Source organism: Salmo salar, chromosome 02 (genome assembly GCF_965601325.2).
Source record: "Salmo salar chromosome 02, fSalSal1, whole genome shotgun sequence".
Lineage (NCBI taxonomy): Eukaryota > Metazoa > Chordata > Actinopteri > Salmoniformes > Salmonidae > Salmo > Salmo salar.
Window position 1 is genome coordinate 97583752 of NC_138292.1, and position 21149 is coordinate 97604900.

General features: G+C 42.8%; 2 protein-coding genes across 2 annotated transcripts in view; both read left to right on the forward strand.

Annotated features, from left to right (window-relative positions):
* Positions 1-1713: 1713 nt before the first annotated feature.
* Positions 1714-15624, forward strand: LOC106592441 (Fc receptor-like protein 5). The gene is made up of 8 exons (XM_014183789.3): positions 1714-1906; positions 2853-2897; positions 5307-5567; positions 9826-10086; positions 11954-12232; positions 13671-13931; positions 14112-14256; positions 15392-15624. Exons 1-8 carry the CDS (start codon positions 1882-1884, stop codon positions 15393-15395), a joined length of 1281 nt encoding a protein of 426 aa, XP_014039264.1. The 5' UTR covers positions 1714-1881; the 3' UTR covers positions 15396-15624.
* A 2452-nt stretch (positions 15625-18076) lies between these two features.
* Positions 18077-21149, forward strand: part of LOC106594268 (butyrophilin subfamily 3 member A2) — a 68451-nt gene continuing 65378 nt past the window's right edge. Inside the window, exon 1 of the mRNA XM_045712402.2 lies at positions 18077-18417. Coding sequence (XP_045568358.1) covers positions 18348-18417 — 70 coding nt within the window. The 5' untranslated portion in view covers positions 18077-18347. The remainder of the gene's footprint in view (positions 18418-21149) is intronic.

A 21149-nucleotide genomic window follows, 5' to 3' on the forward strand; every position in this document is an offset into this window, starting at 1 on the left:
TGTATCTAGTAGCCATGCTATATATAGTGTATCTAGTAGCCATGCTATATATAGTGTATCTAGTAGCCATGCTATATATAGTGTATCTAGTAGCCATGCTATATATAGTGTATCTAGTAGCCATGCTATATATAGTGTTTCTAGTAGCCATGCTATATATAGTGTAGAGGCCATGCTATATATAGTGTATCTAGTAGCCATGCTATATATAGTGTATCTAGTAGCCATGCTATATATAGTGTATCTAGTAGCCATGCTATATATAGTGTATCTAGTAGCCATGCTATATATAGTGTATCTAGTAGCCATGCTATATATAGTGTATCTAGTAGCCATGCTATATATAGTGTATCTAGTAGCCATGCTATATATAGTGTTTCTAGTAGCCATGCTATATATAGTGTAGAGGCCATGCTATATATAGTGTTTCTAGTAGCCATGCTATATATAGTGTATCTAGGTGCCATGCTATATATAGTGTAGGTGCCATGCTATATATATAGTGTAGAGGCCATGCTATATATAGTGTATCTAGTAGTCTTTCTATATATAGTGTATCTAGTAGCCATGCTATATAGGATCTACTAGTCTTCCTGGGGGGTTACAGTGGGGCAGAGCAGGGATTAAGTTCTTAGGGGTGTTCTTGGGGAACTCAGAGTTTCAGGAGAGATACTGGGGGGGGGGGGGGGGGGGGGGCAAGGTTGAGACTAAGTTGTCTAGATGTCACTGGTTGTTGCCACTGATGTTTGTCAGGGGAAGGATCCAAGTCCCTCACAACTTGACCACTTTAATAATGCTCTGGCACATTCTGATGGGGTTGGATTGCCCAGAGATCTTATCAATAACAACTATAGAGATTACTGATGGATCCTGCACAGATCTCAATCGAACATCTTTCATCAGGGAAAGATGAACGGAGCAAAGTACAGAGACCTGTTCCAGAACGCTCAGGACCTCAGACTGGGATGAAGGTTCACGTTCCAACAGGACCACGGCCCTAAGAACACATCCAAGACAATGCAGGAGTGGCTTCGGGACAAGTCTCTGAATGTCCTTGAGTGGCCCAGCCAGAGCCCGGACTTGAACCCAATCGAACATCTCTGGCGAGACCTGAAAATAGCTGTGCAGCGATGCTCCCCATCCAATCTGACAGAGCTTGAGAGGATCTGCAGAGAAGAATGGGAGAAACTCCCCAAATACAGGTGTGCCAAGATTGTAGCGTCATACCCAGGAAGACTCAAGGCTGTAATCACTGCGAAAGGTGCCTCAACAAAGTACTGAGTAAAAGGTCTGAATATTTACAGTACGAGTCAAAAGTTTTAGAACACCTATTCATTCAAGGGTTTTTATTTATTTTGACTATTTTCTACATTGTAGAATATTAGTGAAGACAACAAAACTATGAAATAACACATATGGAATATATATATTTCATATTTTAGATTCTTCAAATTGCCACCCTTTGCCTTGATGACAGTTTTGCACACTCGTGGCATTCTCTCATCCAGCTTCATGAAGTAGTCACCTGGAATGCATTTCAAATAACAGGTGCACCTTGTTAAAAGTTCATTGGTGGAATTTCTTTACCTCTTAATGCTTTTGAGCCAATCAGTTGGGTAGGGATTGTATACAGAATTGTATACAGAAGATAGCCCTATTTGGTAAAAGACCAAGTCCATATTATGGCAAGAACAGCTCAAATAAGCATTCTTCTCTCTCTACCCCCCATATATCACCACATGGTCTTTCACACCTCCCAGCCCTTCTCAGCAGAGAGGAAGTGTCCCTGTGTGGAGAGAAGAGGCTGGGTAGACAGGCGATAAGTCATTAAAGAGTTTAGAGAGAGGAAGTGAATGAAAACAAGTGATCGAATACATTGAGATGGAACACACCTGTTTTCTACTCTGTGAGTACCTGAATGGTTTAATATATATATAGTTTAATAGCTGTATAGTTTAATATCTGTATAGTTTAATATCTGTATAGTTTAATATCTGTATGGTTTAATATCTGTATGGTTTAATATATATATATAGTTTAATATATATATATAGTTTAATATCTGTATAGTTTAATATCTGTATAGTTGAATATATATATAGTTGAATATATATATAGTTTAATATCTGTATTGTTTAATATCTACATAGTGTAATATATATATAGTGTAATATCTGTATTGTTTAATATCTGTATAGTTTAATATCTGTATAGTTTAATATCTGTATAGTTTAATATCTGTATTGTTTAATATCTGTATTGTTTAATATCTGTATTGTTTAATATCTACATAGTGTAATATATATATAGTGTAATATCTGTATTGTTTAATATCTGTATAGTTTAATATCTGTATAGTTTAATATCTGTATTGTTTAATATCTGTATTGTTTAATATCTGTATTGTTTAATATCTGTATGGTTTAATATCTGTATTGTTTAATATCTGTATAGTTTAATATCTGTATTGTTTAATATCTGTACGGTTTAATATATATATAGTTTAATATCTGTATAGTTTAATATATATATAGTTTAATATCTGTATAGTTTAATATCTATATAGTTTAATATCTATATAGTTTAATATCTTTATGGTTTAATATCTGTGGAACAGCTCAGTGTTTACATCATGTACCATAGTGATAGTTCTCTCTGTGTGTTTCAGTGTTTACATCATGTACCATAGTGATTGTTCTCTCTGTGTGTTTCAGTGTTTACATCATGTACCATAGTGATTGTTCTCTCTGTGTGTTTCAGTGTTTACATCATGTACCATAGTGATTGTTCTCTCTGTGTGTTTCAGTGTTTACATCATGTACCATAGTGATAGTTTTCTCTGTGTGTTTCAGTGCTGTTCAGTACACTGGTATACTCTGGCCTCGGTCATGATGGAGGTACAATTTCTCATTATTCATCACCTGCTCTATTTTCCTCCTCTTCTTCTCCTCTTCTCTCTCTGTTTAGTCCTACTTCTCCTCTTCTTCTCCTCTTCTCTCTCTCTGTTTACTCCTCCGCTTCTCCTCCTCTTCTCTCTCTCTCTGTTTCCTCCTTCTCCTCTTCTCTCTCTCTCTGTTTACTTCTCCTCCTCTTCTCTCTCTCTCTCTGTTTCCTCCTGCTACCTCCTCTCATATCAAGTCTCTCTCCAGTGTGTTACTCTCTGTAGTTGTGAGTCTCTGTCAAGTGTAGTGGTGTGTGTGTGTGTGTGTGTGTGTGTGTGTGTTGTGTTTCCGTGCCCAGTCAGTGAGCATTTCATAGGTTACTGAGTAGCTTATTCATGAGCAGGTCTTGTGGTCAAGCAGGTATAGAGTTTGCTGAAACTTTGTGTTCACGAATACGTCAGTTCTCTTCTCAGTTCTCTTCTCAGTTCTCTTCTCGCTAGACAAGACCAACAAAACAAAAAACATTTGCACAGGAATACAATTGGGAGGCCTGTCATGCAGATACCAAAGCTCCAACCACGTAGCAGAGACAAACTCGTTGTTTCTCTCTGTGAGGTCAGCTCCCTGACAACCAAAGCTCATCGTTTCTCTCTCTGTGAGGTCACCTCCCTGACAACCAAAGCTCGTTGTTTCTCTCTCTGTGAGGTCACCTCCCTGACAACCAAAGCTCGTCGTTTCTCTCTCTGTGAGGTCACTTCCCTGACAACCAAAGCTCGTTGTTTCTCTCTGTGAGGTCACCTTCCTGACAACCAAAGCTCGTCGTTTCTCTCTCTGTGAGGTCACCTCCCTGACGTGTGATGGGATTTAAGATGGTGCCTGAGTGGATGGCTGCTGTTTTATGGGCTCTTAACCAACTCGTGCTATTTTGTTTGTATTTTCGCATTGTTTGTAACGTATTTTATACATAATTGTTGTTGCTACCCGTCTCTTATGACCGAAAAGAGCTTCTGGACATCAGAACAGCGATGACTCACCTCGAACTGGACAAAATAATTTTTATTTAATGAGTCGGATGAGAGGGATTTACCACAGACAAGACCTATTCCTCCACGGGAGACTGAAAAGATTTGGCACGGGTCCTCAGATCCTCAAAAAAGGTTTTTACAGCTGCACCATCGAGAGCATCCTGACGGTTACATCACAAACTGGTTTGGCAACTGCTCGTGCCTCTGACCGCAAGGCGCTACAGAGGGTGGTGCGTACGGCCCAGTACATCACTGAGGCCAAGCTTCCTAGCTATCCAGGACCTCTATACCAGGCGGTGTCAGAGGAAAGCCCTAAAAAATTGTCAAAGACTCCAGCCACCCCAGTCATAGACTGTTCTCTCTGCTACCTCCATGGCAAGTGGTAACGGAGCGCCAAGTCTAGGACCAAGAGGCTTCTGAACAGCTTCTACCCCCACGACATAAAACTCCTGAACATCTAATCAAATGGCTACCCAAACTATTTGCTCCCCGCCCCGCTTAAAACTGCATTGTTGGTTAAGGGCTTCAGCATTTCACTGTGAGGTCTACTACACCTGTTGTATTCAGCATTTCACTGTGAGGTCTACTACACCTGTTGTATTCAGCATTTCACTGTGAGGTCTACTACACCTGTTGTATTCAGCATTTCACTGTGAGGTCTACTACACCTGGTGTATTCAGCCTTTCACTGTGAGGTCTACTACACCTGGTGTATTCAGCATTTCACTGTGAGGTCTACTACACCTGTTGTATTCAGCATTTCACTGTGAGGTCTACTACACCTGTTGTATTCAGCATTTCACTGTAAGGTCTACTACACCTGTTGTATTCAGCATTTCACTGTAAGGTGTACTACACCTGTTGTATTCAGCATTTCACTGTGAGGTCTACTACACCTGGTGTATTCAGCATTTCACTGTGAGGTCTACTACACCTGTTGTATTCAGCATTTCACTATAAGGTCTACCTACACCTGAAGTATTCAGCATTTCACTATAAGGTCTACTACACCTGTTGTATTCAGCATTTCACTGTAAGGTCTACAACACCTGTTGTATTCAGCATTTCACCTGTTGTATTCAGCGCATGTGACAAATAAAACTTGATTTTGATTTTAGAGTCTCGGTCAGCCTCTTCTTGCCAACAGTTTGAATGACACAGTCATTGATTGAAATCAAAGGGTAGAAATGGTTTCCTATTGAATCTGGTTTAGACTGGTAGAACAAATCAAAGGGTAACTCAGATGTGAGAATGTTACAGACTCAGTTCTGGAATTTATTACAGTTGTACAGCTATCGGACTGACCCTCTCTCTCTCTCTCTCTCTCTCTCTCTCTCTCTCTCTCTCTCTCTCTCTCTCTCTCTCTCTCTCTCTCTCTCTCTCTCTCTCTCTCCTCCAGTCTCCCTGAGAGTCCTTCCCGACAGATCTCAGTTCTTTGAATACGAGTCTCTCATTGTGAGCTGCGAGGTTCAGGGGAACTCTGCTGGATGGACGCAGAAGAGATACACATCGACTGGGAAGATTTCAGCTTGCGGAACGGACTGGGGAAAACAACAAGGTTTTTCATGCATCGTTTCACTAATCCTATCAGACAGTGGAGTGTACTGGTGTGAGTCTGGGTCTGGAGTACACAGCAACACTGTCAACATCACAGTACACGGTATGTAAACAAACACCATCTACTGACATTATAGTGTTTAGTGGTTCATCTGCTGATGTTATGTTTATATGTGTCACGATGGTCGTAATAACAGTACCCCCCCAAAGGTGCGGACTCCTGAAACTAACTGGGGAGGGTGATTAGTGTCGGTGGCGGCTCTGGTGCTCGGCGAAGTACCCACTCCGCTCGCGGATCCGCCAGCATCGGTGTCGACTCTGGCGCGGGACTTTGCCCCCGCCCAGACCACAGGTCCGGCCATGGAGCTGGGTAGAACGCCGTGCTGGGCACCGGCACAAAGGAGGGCTCTGGCCTGTTGACCGTCGCAGGAGGTTCCGGACTGTGGACCGTCGCCGGAAGCTCTGGACTGAGGACCGTCGCCAGAAGCTCTGGACTGGGGACCGTCGCCGGAAGCCTGGTGAGTGGAGCCGGCACAGGTGGCACCGGACTGTTGACACGCACTTCAGGGCGAGAGCGAGGAGGAGACACAGGACACACCGGAATGGGGAGGCGCACTGGAGACCTGATGTGTGGGACCGGCACAAGTTGCACCGCTCCTCCAAACGCCTGCGTTGCTGCAAACTCTTAGCCAACTCCATTCTCTGGTATCCCTCCTCGCACTCTTCCATTGACTCCCAGGCGGGCTCTGGTACTCTCCTTGGGTCGGCCGGCCACCTCTCTACCTCCTCCCAGGTTGTCACTGGCTCACTCCCCGGCTCCACCAACCACCCCGTGTGCCCCCCCCCCAAAAAAAAAAATAATGTTGGACTGTCCTTTAGGTGTTGCTTGTGGCCGCGAACCCCGGCGTCGTCGCTGTCCTCCCTTCTCTCCTTGCGTCTGCCGCCAAGGAAGGCTTTTCGTCTCCTGCCAAGATTTCCTCCCAAGTCCAGGATGTCCATCTCCTCCTGGGCACGCTGCTTGGTCCTGTTGTGGTGGGATCTTCTGTCACGATGGGTTATAATAACTGGACCAAAGGGCAGGGTGATCTGTGTTCTACATATTTATTCACAAAGTGAAAACTTCCAAACAAAAAGAAACAAACATTCAATGAACCTTTGACCTCAGAGGTGCTACATACACTTAATAACTCAAAACAAGATCCCACAAAACACAGTGGGGGAAATGGCTGCCTAAATATGATCCTCAATCAGAGACAACGCTAAACAGCTGCCTCTGATTGGGAACCACACCAAACACACCAACATAGAAATAAAAAACCTAGAACGCCCCTTAGTCACGCCCTGATCTACTTTCTATACCATAGAGAACCAAGGGCTCTCTATGGTCAGAGTGTGACAATATGATGTTTATATATTATATACAGCTGGAGCTGTGATCCTGGAGAGACCTGTTTATATATTATATACAGCTGGGGCTGTGATCCTGGAGAGACCTGTTTATATATTATATACAGCTGGTGCTGTGATCCTGGAGAGACCTGTTTATATATTATATACAGCTGGAGCTGTGATCCTGGAGAGACCTGTTTATATATTATATACAGCTGGAGCTGTGATCCTGGAGAGACCTGTTTATATATGATGTTTATATATTATATACAGCTGGAGCTCTGATCCTGGAGAGCCCTGTTTATATATTATATACAGCAGGTGACCTAAACTGCGACATGCTTAACACCCCAGCTATCCTACAATCTAAGCTTGATGCCCTCCATCTCAAACAAATTATCAATGAACCTACCAGGTACAACCCCAAAGCCGTAAACACGGGCACCCTCATAGATGTCATCCTAAACTAACTCGCCCTCCAAATACACCTCTGCTGTTTTCAATCAAGATCTCATCGATCACTGCCTCATTGCCTGCATCCGTAATGGGTCTGGGACCAAACGACCACCTCTCATCACTGTCAAACGCTCCCTGAAACACTTCAGCGAGCAGGCCTTTCTAATCGACCTGGCCCGGGTATCCTGGAAGGATATCAACCTCATCCCGTCAGTAGAGGATGCCTGGTTATTTTTTTTAAATGCCTTCCTCACCATCTTAAATAAGCATGCCCCATTCAAGAAATTTAGAACCAGGAACAGATATAGCCCTTGGTTCTCTCCAGACCTGACTGCCCTTAACCAGCACAAAATCATCCTGTGGCGTTCTGCATTAGCATCGAACAGCCCCCGCGATATGCAACTTTTCAGGGAAGTTAGAAACCAATATACAGGCAGTTAGAAAAGCTAAGGCTAGCTTTTTCAAGCAGAAATTTGCTTCCTGCAACACAAACTTAAAAAAGTTCTGGGACATTGTAAAGTGCATGGAGAATAAGAACACCTCCTCCCAGCTGCCCACTGCACTGAGGATAGGAAACTCTGTCACCACCGATAAATCCATGATAATTGAGAATTTCAATAAGCATTTTTCTACGGTTGCCATGTTTTCCACCTGGCTACCCCTACCTCGGTCAACAGCACTGCACCCCCCACAGCAACTCGCCCAAGCTTTCCCCCATTTCTCCATCTCCCAAATCCAGTCAGCTGATGTTCTGAAAGAGCTGCAAAATCTGGACCCCTACAAATCAGCCGGGCTAGACAATCTGGACCCTTTCTTTCTAAAATGATCTGCCGAAATTGTTGCAACCCCTATTACTAGCCTGTTCAACCTCTCTTTCGTATCGTCTGAGATTCCCAAAGATTGAAAAGCAGCTGCGGTCATCCCCCTCTTCAAAGGGGGAGACACTCTAGACCCAAACTGTTACAGACCTATATCTATCCTACACTGCCCTTCTAAGGTCTTTGAAAGCCAAGTTAACTAACAGATCACCGACCATTTCGAATCCCACCGTACTTTCTCCGCTATACAATATGGTTTCAGAGCTGGTCATGGGTGCACCTCAGCCACGCTCAAGGTCCTAAACGATATCTTAACCGCCATCGATAAGAAACAATACTCTGCAGCCGTATTCATTGACCTGGCCAAGGCTTTCGACTCTGTCAATCACCAAATCCTCATCGGCAGACTCAATAGCCTTGGTTTCTCAAATGATTGCCTCGCCTGGTTCACCAACTACTTCTCTGATAGAGTTCATTGTGTCAAATCGGAGGGCCTGTTGTCCGGGCCTCTGGCAGACTCTATATTGGGGTGCCACATGGTTCAATTCTTGGGCCGACTCTCTTCTCTGTATACATCAATGATGTCGCTCTTGCTGCAGGTGAGTCTCTGATCCACCTCTACGCAGACGACACCATTCTGTATACTTCTGGCCCATCTTTGGACACTGTTAACAACCCTCCAGACGAGCTTCAATGCCATTACAACTCTCCTTCCGTGGCCTCCAACTGCTCTTAAATACAAGTAAAACTAAATGCATGCTCTTCAACCAATCGCTGCCCGCACCTGTCCGCCCGTCCAGCATCACTTCTTTGGACGGTTCTGACTTAGAATATGTAGACTCCAATACCCTACTCAATAAATTGGATGCAGTCTATCACAGTGCCATCCGTTTTGTCACCAAAGCCCCATATACTACCCACTACTGCGACCTGTACGCTCTCGTTGGCTGGCCCTCGCTTCATACTCATCGCCAAACCCACTGGCTCCAGGTCATCTACAAGACCCTGCTAGGTAAAGTCCCCCCTAATCTCAGCTCGCTGGTCACCATAGCAGCACCCACCTGTAGCACGCACTCCAGCAGGTATATCTCTCTAGTCACCCCCAAAGCCAATTCCTCCTTTGGCCGCCTCTCCTTCCAGTTCTCTGCTGCCAATGACTGGAATGAACTACAAAAATCTCTGAAACTGGAAACACTTATCTCGCTCACTAGCTTTAAGCACCAGCTGTCAGAGCAGCTCACAGATTACTGCACCTGTACATAGCCCATCTATAATTTAGCCCAAACAACTACCTCTTCCCCTACTGTATTTATTTATTTATTTATTTTGCTCCTTTGCACCCCATTATTTCTATTTCTACTTTGCACATTCTTCCACTGCAAATCTCCCATTCCAGTGTTTTACTTGCTATATTGTATTTACTTCACCACCATGGCCTTTTTTTGCCTTTACCTCCCTTATCTCACCTCATTTGCTCACATTGTATATAGACTTATTTTTCTACTGTATTATTGACTGTATGTTTTGTTTTATTCCATGTGTAACTCTGTGTTGTTATATGTGTCGAATTGCTTTGCTTTTTCTTGGCCAGGTCGCAGTTGTAAATGAGAACTTGTTCTCAACTTGCCTACCTGGTTAAATAAAGATGAATAAAAATAAATGAAAATAAAATATATTATGTTTATATGTTATATACAGCTGGTGCTGTGATCCTGGAGAGCCCTGCCCTTCATGTGACTGAGGGACGTTCTGTGACTCTGCGCTGCCGACACAGAAAGGACAAGGAAATGAAGGTAACTCCCTCTGACCTCACAGCTGATTTCTACAAAGATGGATCCCTCGTCAGGACTGAGACTACGGGAGAGATGACCATCCCTGCAGTATCCAAGTCAGATGAAGGACTCTACAAGTGTTCCACCTCTGAAGGAGAATCCCCGGAGAGACTGATGACTCTGACAGGTGAGGAAATTAAACAGGTTTTTTTTCACATTCCGAATGGTTCTATTTTGTTTTAGGAAATGCACATTTTAAGCCATTCAGTGCAAACTGTCTGTCTGTCTGTCTGTCTGTCTGTCTGTCTGTCTGTCTGTCTGTCTGTCTGTCTGTCTGTCTGTCTGTCTGTCTGTCTGTCTGTCTGTCTGTCTGTCTGTCTGTCTGTCTGTCTGTCTGTCTGTCTGTCTGTCTGTCTGTCTGTCTGTCTGTCTGTCTGTCTGTCTGTCTGTCTGTGTCCTTCCTTCCTTCCTTCCTTCCTTAAGTTTGGGTCAGTCATTCTGCCACTGTGTACTCTCTGTTTAGGGCCAAATAGCATTTTAGTTTGTTCAGTTTTTTTGTTAATTCTTTCCAATGTGTCAAGTAATGATCTTTTTGTTTTCTCATGATTTGATTGGGTCTAATTGTGTTGCTGCCCTGGGGCTCTGTGCGGTCTGTTTGTGAACAGAGCCCCAGGACCAGCTTGCTTAGGGGACTCTTTTCCAGGTTCATCTCTCTGTAGGTGATGGCTTTGTTATGGAAGGTTTGGGAATCGCTTCCTTTTAGGTGGTTGTAGAATTTAACGGCTCTTTTCTGGATTTTGATAATTAGCGGGTATCGGCCTAATTCTGCTCTGCATGCATTATTTTGTGTTTTACGTTGTACACGGAGGATGTTTTTGCAGAATTCTGCATGCAGTCTCAAATTTCGTGTTTGTCCCATTTTGTGAATTCTTGGTTGGTGAGCGGACCCCAGACCTCACAACCATAAAGGGCAATGGGTTCTATAACTGATTCAAGTATTTTTAGCCAGATCCTAATTGGTATGTCAAATGTTATGTTCCTTTAGATGGCATAGAAGGCCCTTCTTGCCTTGTCTCTCAGATCGTTCACAGCTTTGTGGAAGTTACCTGTGGCGCTGATGTTTAGGCAGTGGTATGTATAGTTTTTGTGTGCTCTAGGGCAACGGTGTGTAGATGGAATTTGTATTTGTGGTCCTGGCAACTGGACCTTTTTTGGAACACCATTATTTTTGTCTTACTGAGATTTACTGTCAGGGCCCAGGAATGACAGAATCTGTGCAGAAGATCTAGGTGCTGCTGTAGGCCCTCCTTGGTTGGGGACAGATCTAGGTGCTGCTGTAGGCCCTCCTTGGTTGGGACAGATCTAGGTGCTGCTGTAGGCCCTCCTTGGTTGGCGACAGATCTAGGTGCTGCTGTAGGCCCTCCTTGGTTGGCGACAGATCTAGGTGCTGCTGTAGGCCCTCCTTGGTTGGGGACAGATCTAGGTGCTGCTGTAGGACCTCCTTGCTTGGTGACAGAAGCACCAGATCATCAGCAAACAGTAGACATTTGACTTCAAATTCTCGTAGGGTGATGCCGGGTGCTGCAGACTGTTCTAGTGCCATCGCCAATTCGTTGATATATATGTTGAAGAGCGTGGGGCTTAAGCTGCATCCCTGTCTCACCCCACGGCCCTATGGGAAGAAATGTGTGTGTTTTTTGCCTATTTTAACCGCAAACTTCTTTGTGTACATGGATTTTATAATGTCGTATGTTTTCCCCTAACGCCACTTTCCATCAATTTGTATAGCAGACCCTTATGCCAAATTGAGTCAAAGGATTTTTTTAAATCAACAAAGCATGAGAAGACTTTACCTTTGTTTTGGTTTGTTTATCAATTAGGGTGTGCAGGGTGAATATGTGGTCTGTCGTTCGGTAATTTGGTAAAAAGCCAATTTGACATTTGCTCAGTACATTGTTTTCACTGAGGGAATGAACTAGTCTGCTGTTAATGATAATCCAGAGGATTTCCCCAAGGTTGCTGTTGACGCATCTATCTCTGTCTCTTTCTCTCAGTCCTCTCTCCTCTTCCAGTCTCTCTGAGCGTCCGTCCCAACAGATCTCAGTTCTTTGAATACGAGTCTCTCATTGTGAGCTGTGAGGTTCAGGGGAACTCTGCTGGATGGACACTGAAGAGATACACATCAACTGGGAAGATTTCAGCTTGCGGAACGGACTGGGGAAAACAACAAGGTTTTTCATGCATCGTTTCACTAATCCTATCAGACAGTGGAGTGTACTGGTGTGAGTCTGGGTCTGGAGTACACAGCAACGCTGTCAACATCACAGTACACGGTATGTCCACAAACACCATCTACTGACATTATAGTGTTTAGTGGTTCATCTGCTGATGTTATGTTTATATGTGTCACGATGGTCGTAATAACAGTACCCCCCCCCAAAGGTGCAGACTCCTGAAACCAGCTGGGGAGGGTATGGGGGGGGGGTGATCAGTGTCGCTGGCGGCTCCGGTGCGGGGCGAAGTACCCACTCCGCTCGCGGATCCATCAGCATCGGTGTCGGCTCTGGCGTGGGACTTTGCCCCCGCCCAGACCACGGGTCCGGCCATGGAGCCGGGTAGAACGCCGTGCTGGGCACCGGCACAAAGGAGGGCTCTGGCCTGTTGACCGTCGCAGGAGGTTCCGGACTGTGGACCGTCGCAGGAGGTTCCGGACTGTGAACTGTTGTAAGGAGGTTCCGGACTGTGGACTGTCGCCGGAAGCTCTGGACTGTGGACCGTTGCCGGTAGCTCTGGACTGGGGATCGTCGCCGGAAGCCTGGTGAGTGGAGCCAGCACAGGTGGCACCGGACTGGTGACACGCACTTCAGGGGTGCACTGGAGACCTGGTGCGTATAGCCGGCACAAATTGTCCCGGAACGATGACACACTTCGCACGGCGAGTGTGGGGAGATGGCACAGGACTCACCGGAATGGGGAGGCGAACTGGAGACCTGATGCGTGGGACCGGCACAAGTTGCACCGCTCCTCCAAACGCCTGCGTTGCTGCATACTCTTAGCCAACTCCATTCTCCGGTATCCCTCCTCGCACTCTTCCATTGACTCCCAGGTTGTCACTGGCACACTCCCCCCCCCCCCCAAAAAAAAAAAATTATGTTGGACTGTCCTTTGGGCTTTCCTTGTGGCCGCGAACCCCGGCGTCGTCGCTGTCCTCCTTCTCTCCTTGCGTCTTCCGCCAAGGAAGGCTTTTCGTCTCCTGCCAAGATTTCCTCCCAAGTCCAAGATGTCCATCTCCTCCTGGGCACGCTGCTTGGTCCTGTTGTGGTGGGATCTTCTGTCACGATGGGTCGAAATCACTGGACCAAAGGGCAGGGTGATCTGTGTTCTACATATTTATTCACAAAGTGAAAACTTCCAAACAAAAAGAAACAAACATTCAATGAACCTTTGACCTCAGAGGTGCTACATACACTTAATAACTCAAAACAAGATCCCACAAAACACAGTGGGGGAAATGGCTGGCTAAATATGATCCTCGATCAGAGACAACGCTAAACAGCTGCCTCTGATTGGGAACCATACCAAGCACACCAACATAGAAATAAAAAACCTAGAACGCCCCTTAGTCACGCCCTGATCTACTTTCTATACCATAGAGAACCAAGGGCTCTCTATGGTCAGAGTGTGACAGTATGATATTTATATATTACATACATCTGGTGCTGTGATCCTGGAGAGACCTGTTTATATATGATGTTTATATATTATATACAGCTGGTGCTGTGATCCTGGAGAGTCCTGTCCTTCCTGTGACTGAGGGACGTTCTGTGACTCTGCGCTGCCGACACAGAAAGGACAAGGAAATGAAGGTAACTCCCTCTGACCTCACAGCTGATTTCTACAAAGATGGATCCCTCGTCAGGACTGAGACTACGGGAGAGATGACCATCCCTGCAGTATCCAAGTCAGATGAAGGACTCTACAAGTGTTCCACCTCTGAAGGAGAATCCCCGGAGAGACTGATGACTCTGACAGGTGAGGAAATATCCCTTCTATCCACCATTAAAGTGGTGCTAAAACCTACGGTAAATACCATGCCATTACACTGTATTTTACAGTAACTAACCGTACAAATATATAACATTTCAGGGGAAAAAAATGTCCCCTTCATTTAAAATGTGTGTGTGTGAAAGACTTTGTCAATTTTCTCCGCAGTTCCAGCTTCAATCCCAGACCCCTCTACAGTCCCAGTGTTGTCCGTGTCTCTGCCCAGGCTGCTGGGTAGTCTACTGGTGGTGTCTCCCTACCTGCTGGTGACCGTCGTACTGCTGCTGAAATGCAACAGACGCAAGGGCTCAAGGTAACAAGAACCTGAGTTTATATATTTCTCTGGCTCCAACAACCTGTTGTCCATGATAAATACATTATAAAGGGGTTCACAATGGCTCCAAAAACTGGCTCCAAAAACCTGTTGCTGAACCATGTTGTAAAGTGTTTATAACTGTATCTCTGATTGAACCATGTTGTAAAGTGTTGATAACTATATCTCTGATTGAACCATGTTGTAAAGTGTTGATAACTGTATCTCTGATTGAACCATGTTGTAAAGTGTTTATAACTGTATCTCTGATTGAACCATGTTGTAAAGTGTTTATAACTGTATCTCTGATTGAACCATGTTGTAAAGTGTTTATAACTGTATCTCTGATTGAACCATGTTGTAAAGTGTTGATAACTGTATCTCTGATTGAACCATGTTGTAAAGTGTTGATAACTGTATCTCTGATTGAACCATGTTGTAAAGTGTTTATAACTGTATCTCTGATTGGACCATGTTGTAAAGTGTTGATAACTATATCTCTGATTGAACCTTGTTGTAAAGTGTTGATAACTGTATCTCTGATTGAACCATGTTGTAAAGTGTTTATAACTGTATCTCTGATTGAACCTTGTTGTAAAGTGTTGATAACTATAGCTCTGATTGAACCTTGTTGTAAAGTGTTGATAATTGTATCTCTGATTGAACCATGTTGTAAAGTGTTTATAACTGTATCTCTGATTGAACCATGTGTTAGTGTTGATAACTGTATCTCTGATTGAACCATGTTGTAAAGTGTTGATAACTATAGCTCTGATTGAACCTTGTTGTAAAGTGTTGATAATTGTATCTCTGATTGAACCATGTTGTAAAGTGTTTATAACTGTATCTCTGATTGAACCATGTGTTAGTGTTGATAGCTATAGCTCTGATTGAACCTTGTTGTAAAGTGTTGATAATTGTATCTCTGATTGAACCTAGTTGAATAACAGGTGTTTAACCCTACTGATTCATTATAATACTGTATCTCTCTAAGTAACTAAATACATACTACATTACTACAGTAATTCTATGTGATTAACAGGTGACTAACCCTACTGATTCATTATAATACTGTATTTCTCTAAGTAACTAAATACAGGCTACATTATAACAGTATTTTCCGTGTGATTGACAGGTGAGCGTTTTTTTGAAGGAGAGCGAGGCTGGGCTATCACCTGGTCACCGTGACAACACTGGTCACCGCGGTCACCTGGTCACCGTGACAACACTCAGAATGGAACACCCGTCATTCTAATTCTGGAACCTGTGATTTACACCCAAAACATTTCTTTCTTCTACTGGTCCATAATAGTGGCAATTTTATTTTAAAAATAAAAAAATACGATTTATTAATAACTGCTTTGATATATTTGTCTTATTTTAAAGTGTTTCGATATATGTTTTTGTTTTTATAATTCATTCAGCAGCAGTCCTTTTTAAAAAGGGGTAATCTGCAGATCAAAAATACCAAAAAAACACCCAGCCACTGTTTTGGTAAACAACTGTGGTAACCACTCTCTAATTTCATAGACAGAGGGAATATGGATGCAAAGGACTGCTCATCCATAATATGTTTTAACCATGTTTTGAGGCTATACTGTGTTTGTTTACATTTACACTGGAGTAAAACAAGCTGATACAGTGCATTTGGGAAAGTATTCAGACCCCTTGACTTTTTCGACATTTTGTGACGTTACAGCATTATTCGAAAATGGATTAAATTGTTTCCCCCTCATCAATCTACACACAATACCCCATAATGACATCACAATACCCCCATAATGACATCACAATACCACCATAATGACATCACAATACCCCATAATGACATCACAATACCCCATAATGTTTTGAGAATTTTTGCTAATTTATAAAAAAAATGGAGTAATGAAATATGACATTTACATAAGTATTCAGAGCCTTTACTCAGTAATTTGTTGAAACACCTTTGGCAGCGACTACTGCCTCGAGTCTTCTTGGGTATGACGCTAGAAGCTTGGCACACCTGTATCTGGGGAGTTTCCCCCATTCTTCTCTGCAGATCCTCTCAAGCTCTGTCATGTTGAATGGGGATCGTTGCTGCACAGCTATTTTCCGGTCTCTCCAGAGATGTTCGATCGGGTTCAAGTCCGGGCTCTGACTGAGCCACTCAAGGACATTCAGAGACTTGTCCCGAAGCAATTCTTGCGTTGTCTTGGCTGTGTGCTTAGGGTCGTTGTCCTGTTGGAAGGTGAACCTTCTCCCCAGTCTGAGGTCCTGAGCAGGTTTTCATCAAGGACCTCACTGTACTTTGCTCCGTTCATCTTTCCCTCGATCCTGACTAGTCTCCCAGTCCCTGCCGCTGAAAAACACCCCCACAGCATGATGCTGCCACCACCACCATGCTTCACCGTAGGGATGGTGCCAGGTTTCCTCCAGAAGTGACGCTTGGCATTCAGGCCAAAGAGTTCAATCTTGGTTTCATCAGACCAGAGAATCTTGTTTCTCATGGTCTGAGAGGCCTTTTGGCGAACTCCAAGCGGGCTGTCATGTGCCTTTTACTGAGGAGTGGCTCCTGTCTGGCCACTCTACCATAAAGGCCTGATTGGTGGAGCGCTGCAGAGATGTTTGTCCTTCTGGAAGGTTCTTCCATCTCCACAGAGGAACTCTGGAGCTCTGTCAGAGTGACCATCGGGTTCTTGGTCACCTTCCTGACCAAGGCCCTTCTCCCCCGATTGCTTAGTTTGGCCGGGCGGCCAGCTCTAGGAAGAGTCTTGGTGGTTCCAAACTTCTTCCATTTAAGAATGATGGAGACCACCGTGTTCTTGGGGACCTTCAATGCTGCAGAAATGTTTTGGTACCTTTCCCCAGATCTGTGCCTCGACACAATCATGTCTTGGAGCTCTACGGACAATTCCTTCGACCTCATGGCTTGGTTTTTGCTCAGACATGCGCTGTCAACTGTGGGACCTTATATAGACAGGTGTGTGCCTTTCCAAATCATGTCCAATCAATTGAATTTACCACAGGTGGGCTCCAATCAAGTTGTAGAAACATCTCATGGATAATCAATGGAAACAGGATGCACCTGAGCTCAATTTAAAGTCTCATAGCAAAGGGTCTGAATACTTATGTAAATAAAGGATTTCTGTTTTGTATTTTTAATACTTTTGCAAAAATGTCTAAACCTGTTTTGATTTGTCATTATTGGGTATTGTGTGTAGATTGATGAGTAAAAAAATGATGTAATCAATTTTAGAATAAGGCTGTAACGTAACAAAATGTGGAAAAAGTCGAGGGGTCTGAATACTTTCCGAATGCACTGTATATTGTAAAAACAAATGATTGAATGTCCCAGCGCAGACTTCCCCTTTAAATGTCCCAGCGCAGATTGCCCCTTTAAATGTCCCAGCGCAGATTGCCCCTTTAAATGTTCCAGCGCAGACTGCCCCTTTAAATGTCCCAGCGCAGACTGCCCCTTTAAAAGCAGCCGTATACTGTATGTAATTGTGGTTGATATGGTGGATTAATTTCATGTCTTAATGTTCCATGTCTATACAGACAAGCTGACAGGTGTTTTTGTTCAGACATTGATATGATTATGACTATCTGAGAATATAATTAATTGATTTTAATATTAAAAGTAATATAGGCCTGGTGTTTGTTATTTTTTGTAAAGCGTTTTTTATTTTTTAATGTAATAACATCTAGATACTATCTCACATTTTGTAACATAAATTAATTTCCTCATTCCTGTTTATATTTCTATATATTTTATATATATTCATATATTTAATCTGTTATAATGAATAATTATCTAAATGATCAAAACCACTAGCTGGCTCTCTTTCTCCATCCTTTCAATAATCAACTAAACTCACTGTGAAACAAAGTGAAAGTAACTTTCAATGAGTTTTGTTTTCACTTTTCTACTTGCCGTCTTTCCTTGAACAAGTTTGTGTCGCATTTAGTTGTTATGTTTGTCCTTGATTATGTTCCTATGAGACTTTTGGACCGGTTTTTCTTTCTGGGTTTACTGACCGGAACTCCGTTTTATTTTACTATTACAAACAGCTTTTAGCAACAATATAAATCTAAATAAAAAACGTGAAATGAAGACGTCGGCGGCTTGGTGTTTCAATGGGATAATTTTGTGCATCGGGGTTTCATTGAGAGCAACAGGTAGGTTTAAACTTTAATTATAGTTTTTAATTCCGATACCAGAGAAATTTTATTAAAAAAACAGGCACTTGTGTTTTTTTATCAAACACACTCCCGTTGATTTTCGGCCCCTATCGTCAAAAAGACAGAAGGACATATTTTTATTTTCCTTACACTCACAACGTAAGTAAATACTTTGTCCAAACGACATGCCTGTAGATCATTCCAATGCGACAGGTGTCGTTGACAAAAACATTGGTTTACATTCCAAAACACAGACACACCCTGATGACGTTTACACTTGCAGGGCGAGAGAGGAAGGAATAAGCCTTATTCTGTTTACAAAACTGTAACAAAACAAGAAGACTGAAAAGTTGTATTTTATTTTAATGTATACAGTAACTAAGATACTGTTTTGAAGGGCATACAGGTCTGCTCTGACTTTACACGCTTATTGTTCTGTTTAGTTATTGATACTTATTTCCAAGTGGAAAAAAGGGTATTTTATTCTTTTTTTTATGTGATCAATTTTCATATGCACTTAAAATAGTAGGTACCCTTTTTTTAATTTAAATTATTATAGTTCCTGATTATACAAAATATATATTTTTTTAAGTCTCTCTTACAACAGAGAACCCTTGGTTTTGGTCTTGAACATAATTTTCTGTTCAGTTGAATTTCAAAAGCCGGTTTACATCTAGCTCAAAGTTTATGGAATAAGCTATTTTCACTTTAGTAAGGAATACGGAATAAGGAATAAGCTATTTTCACTTTAATAAGGAATAAGAAATAAGGAATAAGCTAATTTCACTTTAATAAGAAATAAGGAATAAGCTATTTTCACTTTTAAGTTTATTTAAATGGTGCGGATCTCGTTTCCTTATCACTTTACGTTCCACTGCTCCGACGTTTTTCACTCATCCTAAAGTTATTCCTTTTATATAATCTTTATTGTTTTGTCTTTGTCTATATTTCTCTTAATGCTGGGGGGGGGGTTACGAAACAATGTAAAAAAGCACAAGGCCTTATTTTTATTTGCTAAACAATTTCGAACAGATTTTTTTTCTCTTCTCAAGAGTTTCACTCAATTTCGGGCTGATGCCAACTTCTGGAGGTCACAGTGGGGCCAACGATATTGTCACGGCTGTTTGAAGGAGCGGACCAAAACGCAGCGTGTTCGTAGTTCCACATATTTATTAGACGTGAAACTGAATGCGATACATAAATAACTTGAAAACACAAAAACAACAAACCGTGACGCAGAGAGGAACAACACACTACTCAAAATGACAATAACCCACAAAACAACAATGAGAAGAAGAAGAAAAACCCTACTTAAATATGATCTCTAATCAGAGGCAATGAAGATCAGCTGCCTCCAATTAGAGTTCAACCCCTAAAACAATCCCAACATAGAAATAGAAAACTAGAATTTTAAACATATAACTAGGAAACATAGATCAGCCCCAAAAACACCCCCCTGTCACGCCCTGCCCTACTCTACTATAGAAAAATGACATCTTACTAGGGTCAGGACGTGATAGATATTTGTCTTTCCCAAGGATCTGAACTCTCCGCTGGTGTCACTACAATGAAAAATACCTTTTGGTGGTAATATTCTACACACTCGGGAATGTGACCCCCTTTTTGGTCACTTTATTTGTCTTGTGATCAGTTACAATGACATAACGCTCATTACTGTAAACTTCTTCTACGGGTACAACACCAAACATGAGAATGATGAGTAAGTAGCTTGGAATCTATAGAGAAGCATATTCTTCATTGGTTATCTAACATTTACAAATTCATTAATTATTGATAGGACGGGACTTTAATATAACTATTGATCATTCAACTGATGATAGATGGACCCCAGGTAGGTCAACCAATCAACTGATGATAGATGGGACCCCATTTAGGGTCAACCAATCAACTGATGATAGATGGGACCCCAGGTAGGTCAACCAATCAACTGATGATAGATGGACCCCAGGTAGGTCAACCAATCAACTGATGATAGATGGGACCCCAGGTAGGTCAACCAATCAACTGATGATAGATGGACCCCAGGTAGGTCAACCAATCAACTGATGATAGATGGGACCCCAGGTAGGGCCAACCAATCAACTGATGATAGATGGACCCCAGGTAGGTCAACCAATCAACTGATGATAGATGGACCCCAGGTAGGTCAACCAATCAACTGATGATAGATGGGACCCCAGGTAGGGCCAACCAATCAACTGATGATAGATGGGACCCCAGGTAGGTCAACCAATCAACTGATGATAGATGAAACCCCAGGTAGGTCAACCAATCAACTGATGATAGATGGAACCCCAGGTAGGTCAACCAATCAACTGATGATAGATGGACCCCAGGTAGGTCAACCAATCAACTGATGATAGATGGACCCCAGGTAGGGCCAACCAATCAGAATTTGGGTTTAATACTTTTTATGGAAAAGTTTGATCTTACTGATCTTACGGAGAGAGAGAGAGATGTGTCCAAGCCGACAGATCGTTCACTTGGAGGAACAAAACAGGTTCCAGACAATCCAGAATACATTTTTTGGGGGGGCTTATATCCAAATGTATTGATAGTGTGTGTTACTACACATATTTGTACTACTCCCCTTCACAGAGCATAAGGCAATTTTACATTGATATCAAAATATTTACCCCTGATACTAACCTTGGTCGAGCATCCTACTGGAAGATAAATAGCTCCTTATTAAATAATGATAAAGTTCA

What these genes read in the sequence shown, in the direction of transcription:
- LOC106592441 (XM_014183789.3), top strand. Translation starts at nt 1,882, where the DNA reads ATGGAACACACCTGTTTTCTACTCT. An exon ending in TGTCAACATCACAGTACACG is followed by an intron (nt 5,568 to 9,825) that starts GTATGTAAACAA and finishes TGTTATATACAG; the next exon opens with CTGGTGCTGTGATCCTGGAG. An exon ending in GAGACTGATGACTCTGACAG is followed by an intron (nt 13,932 to 14,111) that starts GTGAGGAAATAT and finishes TTTTCTCCGCAG; the next exon opens with TTCCAGCTTCAATCCCAGAC.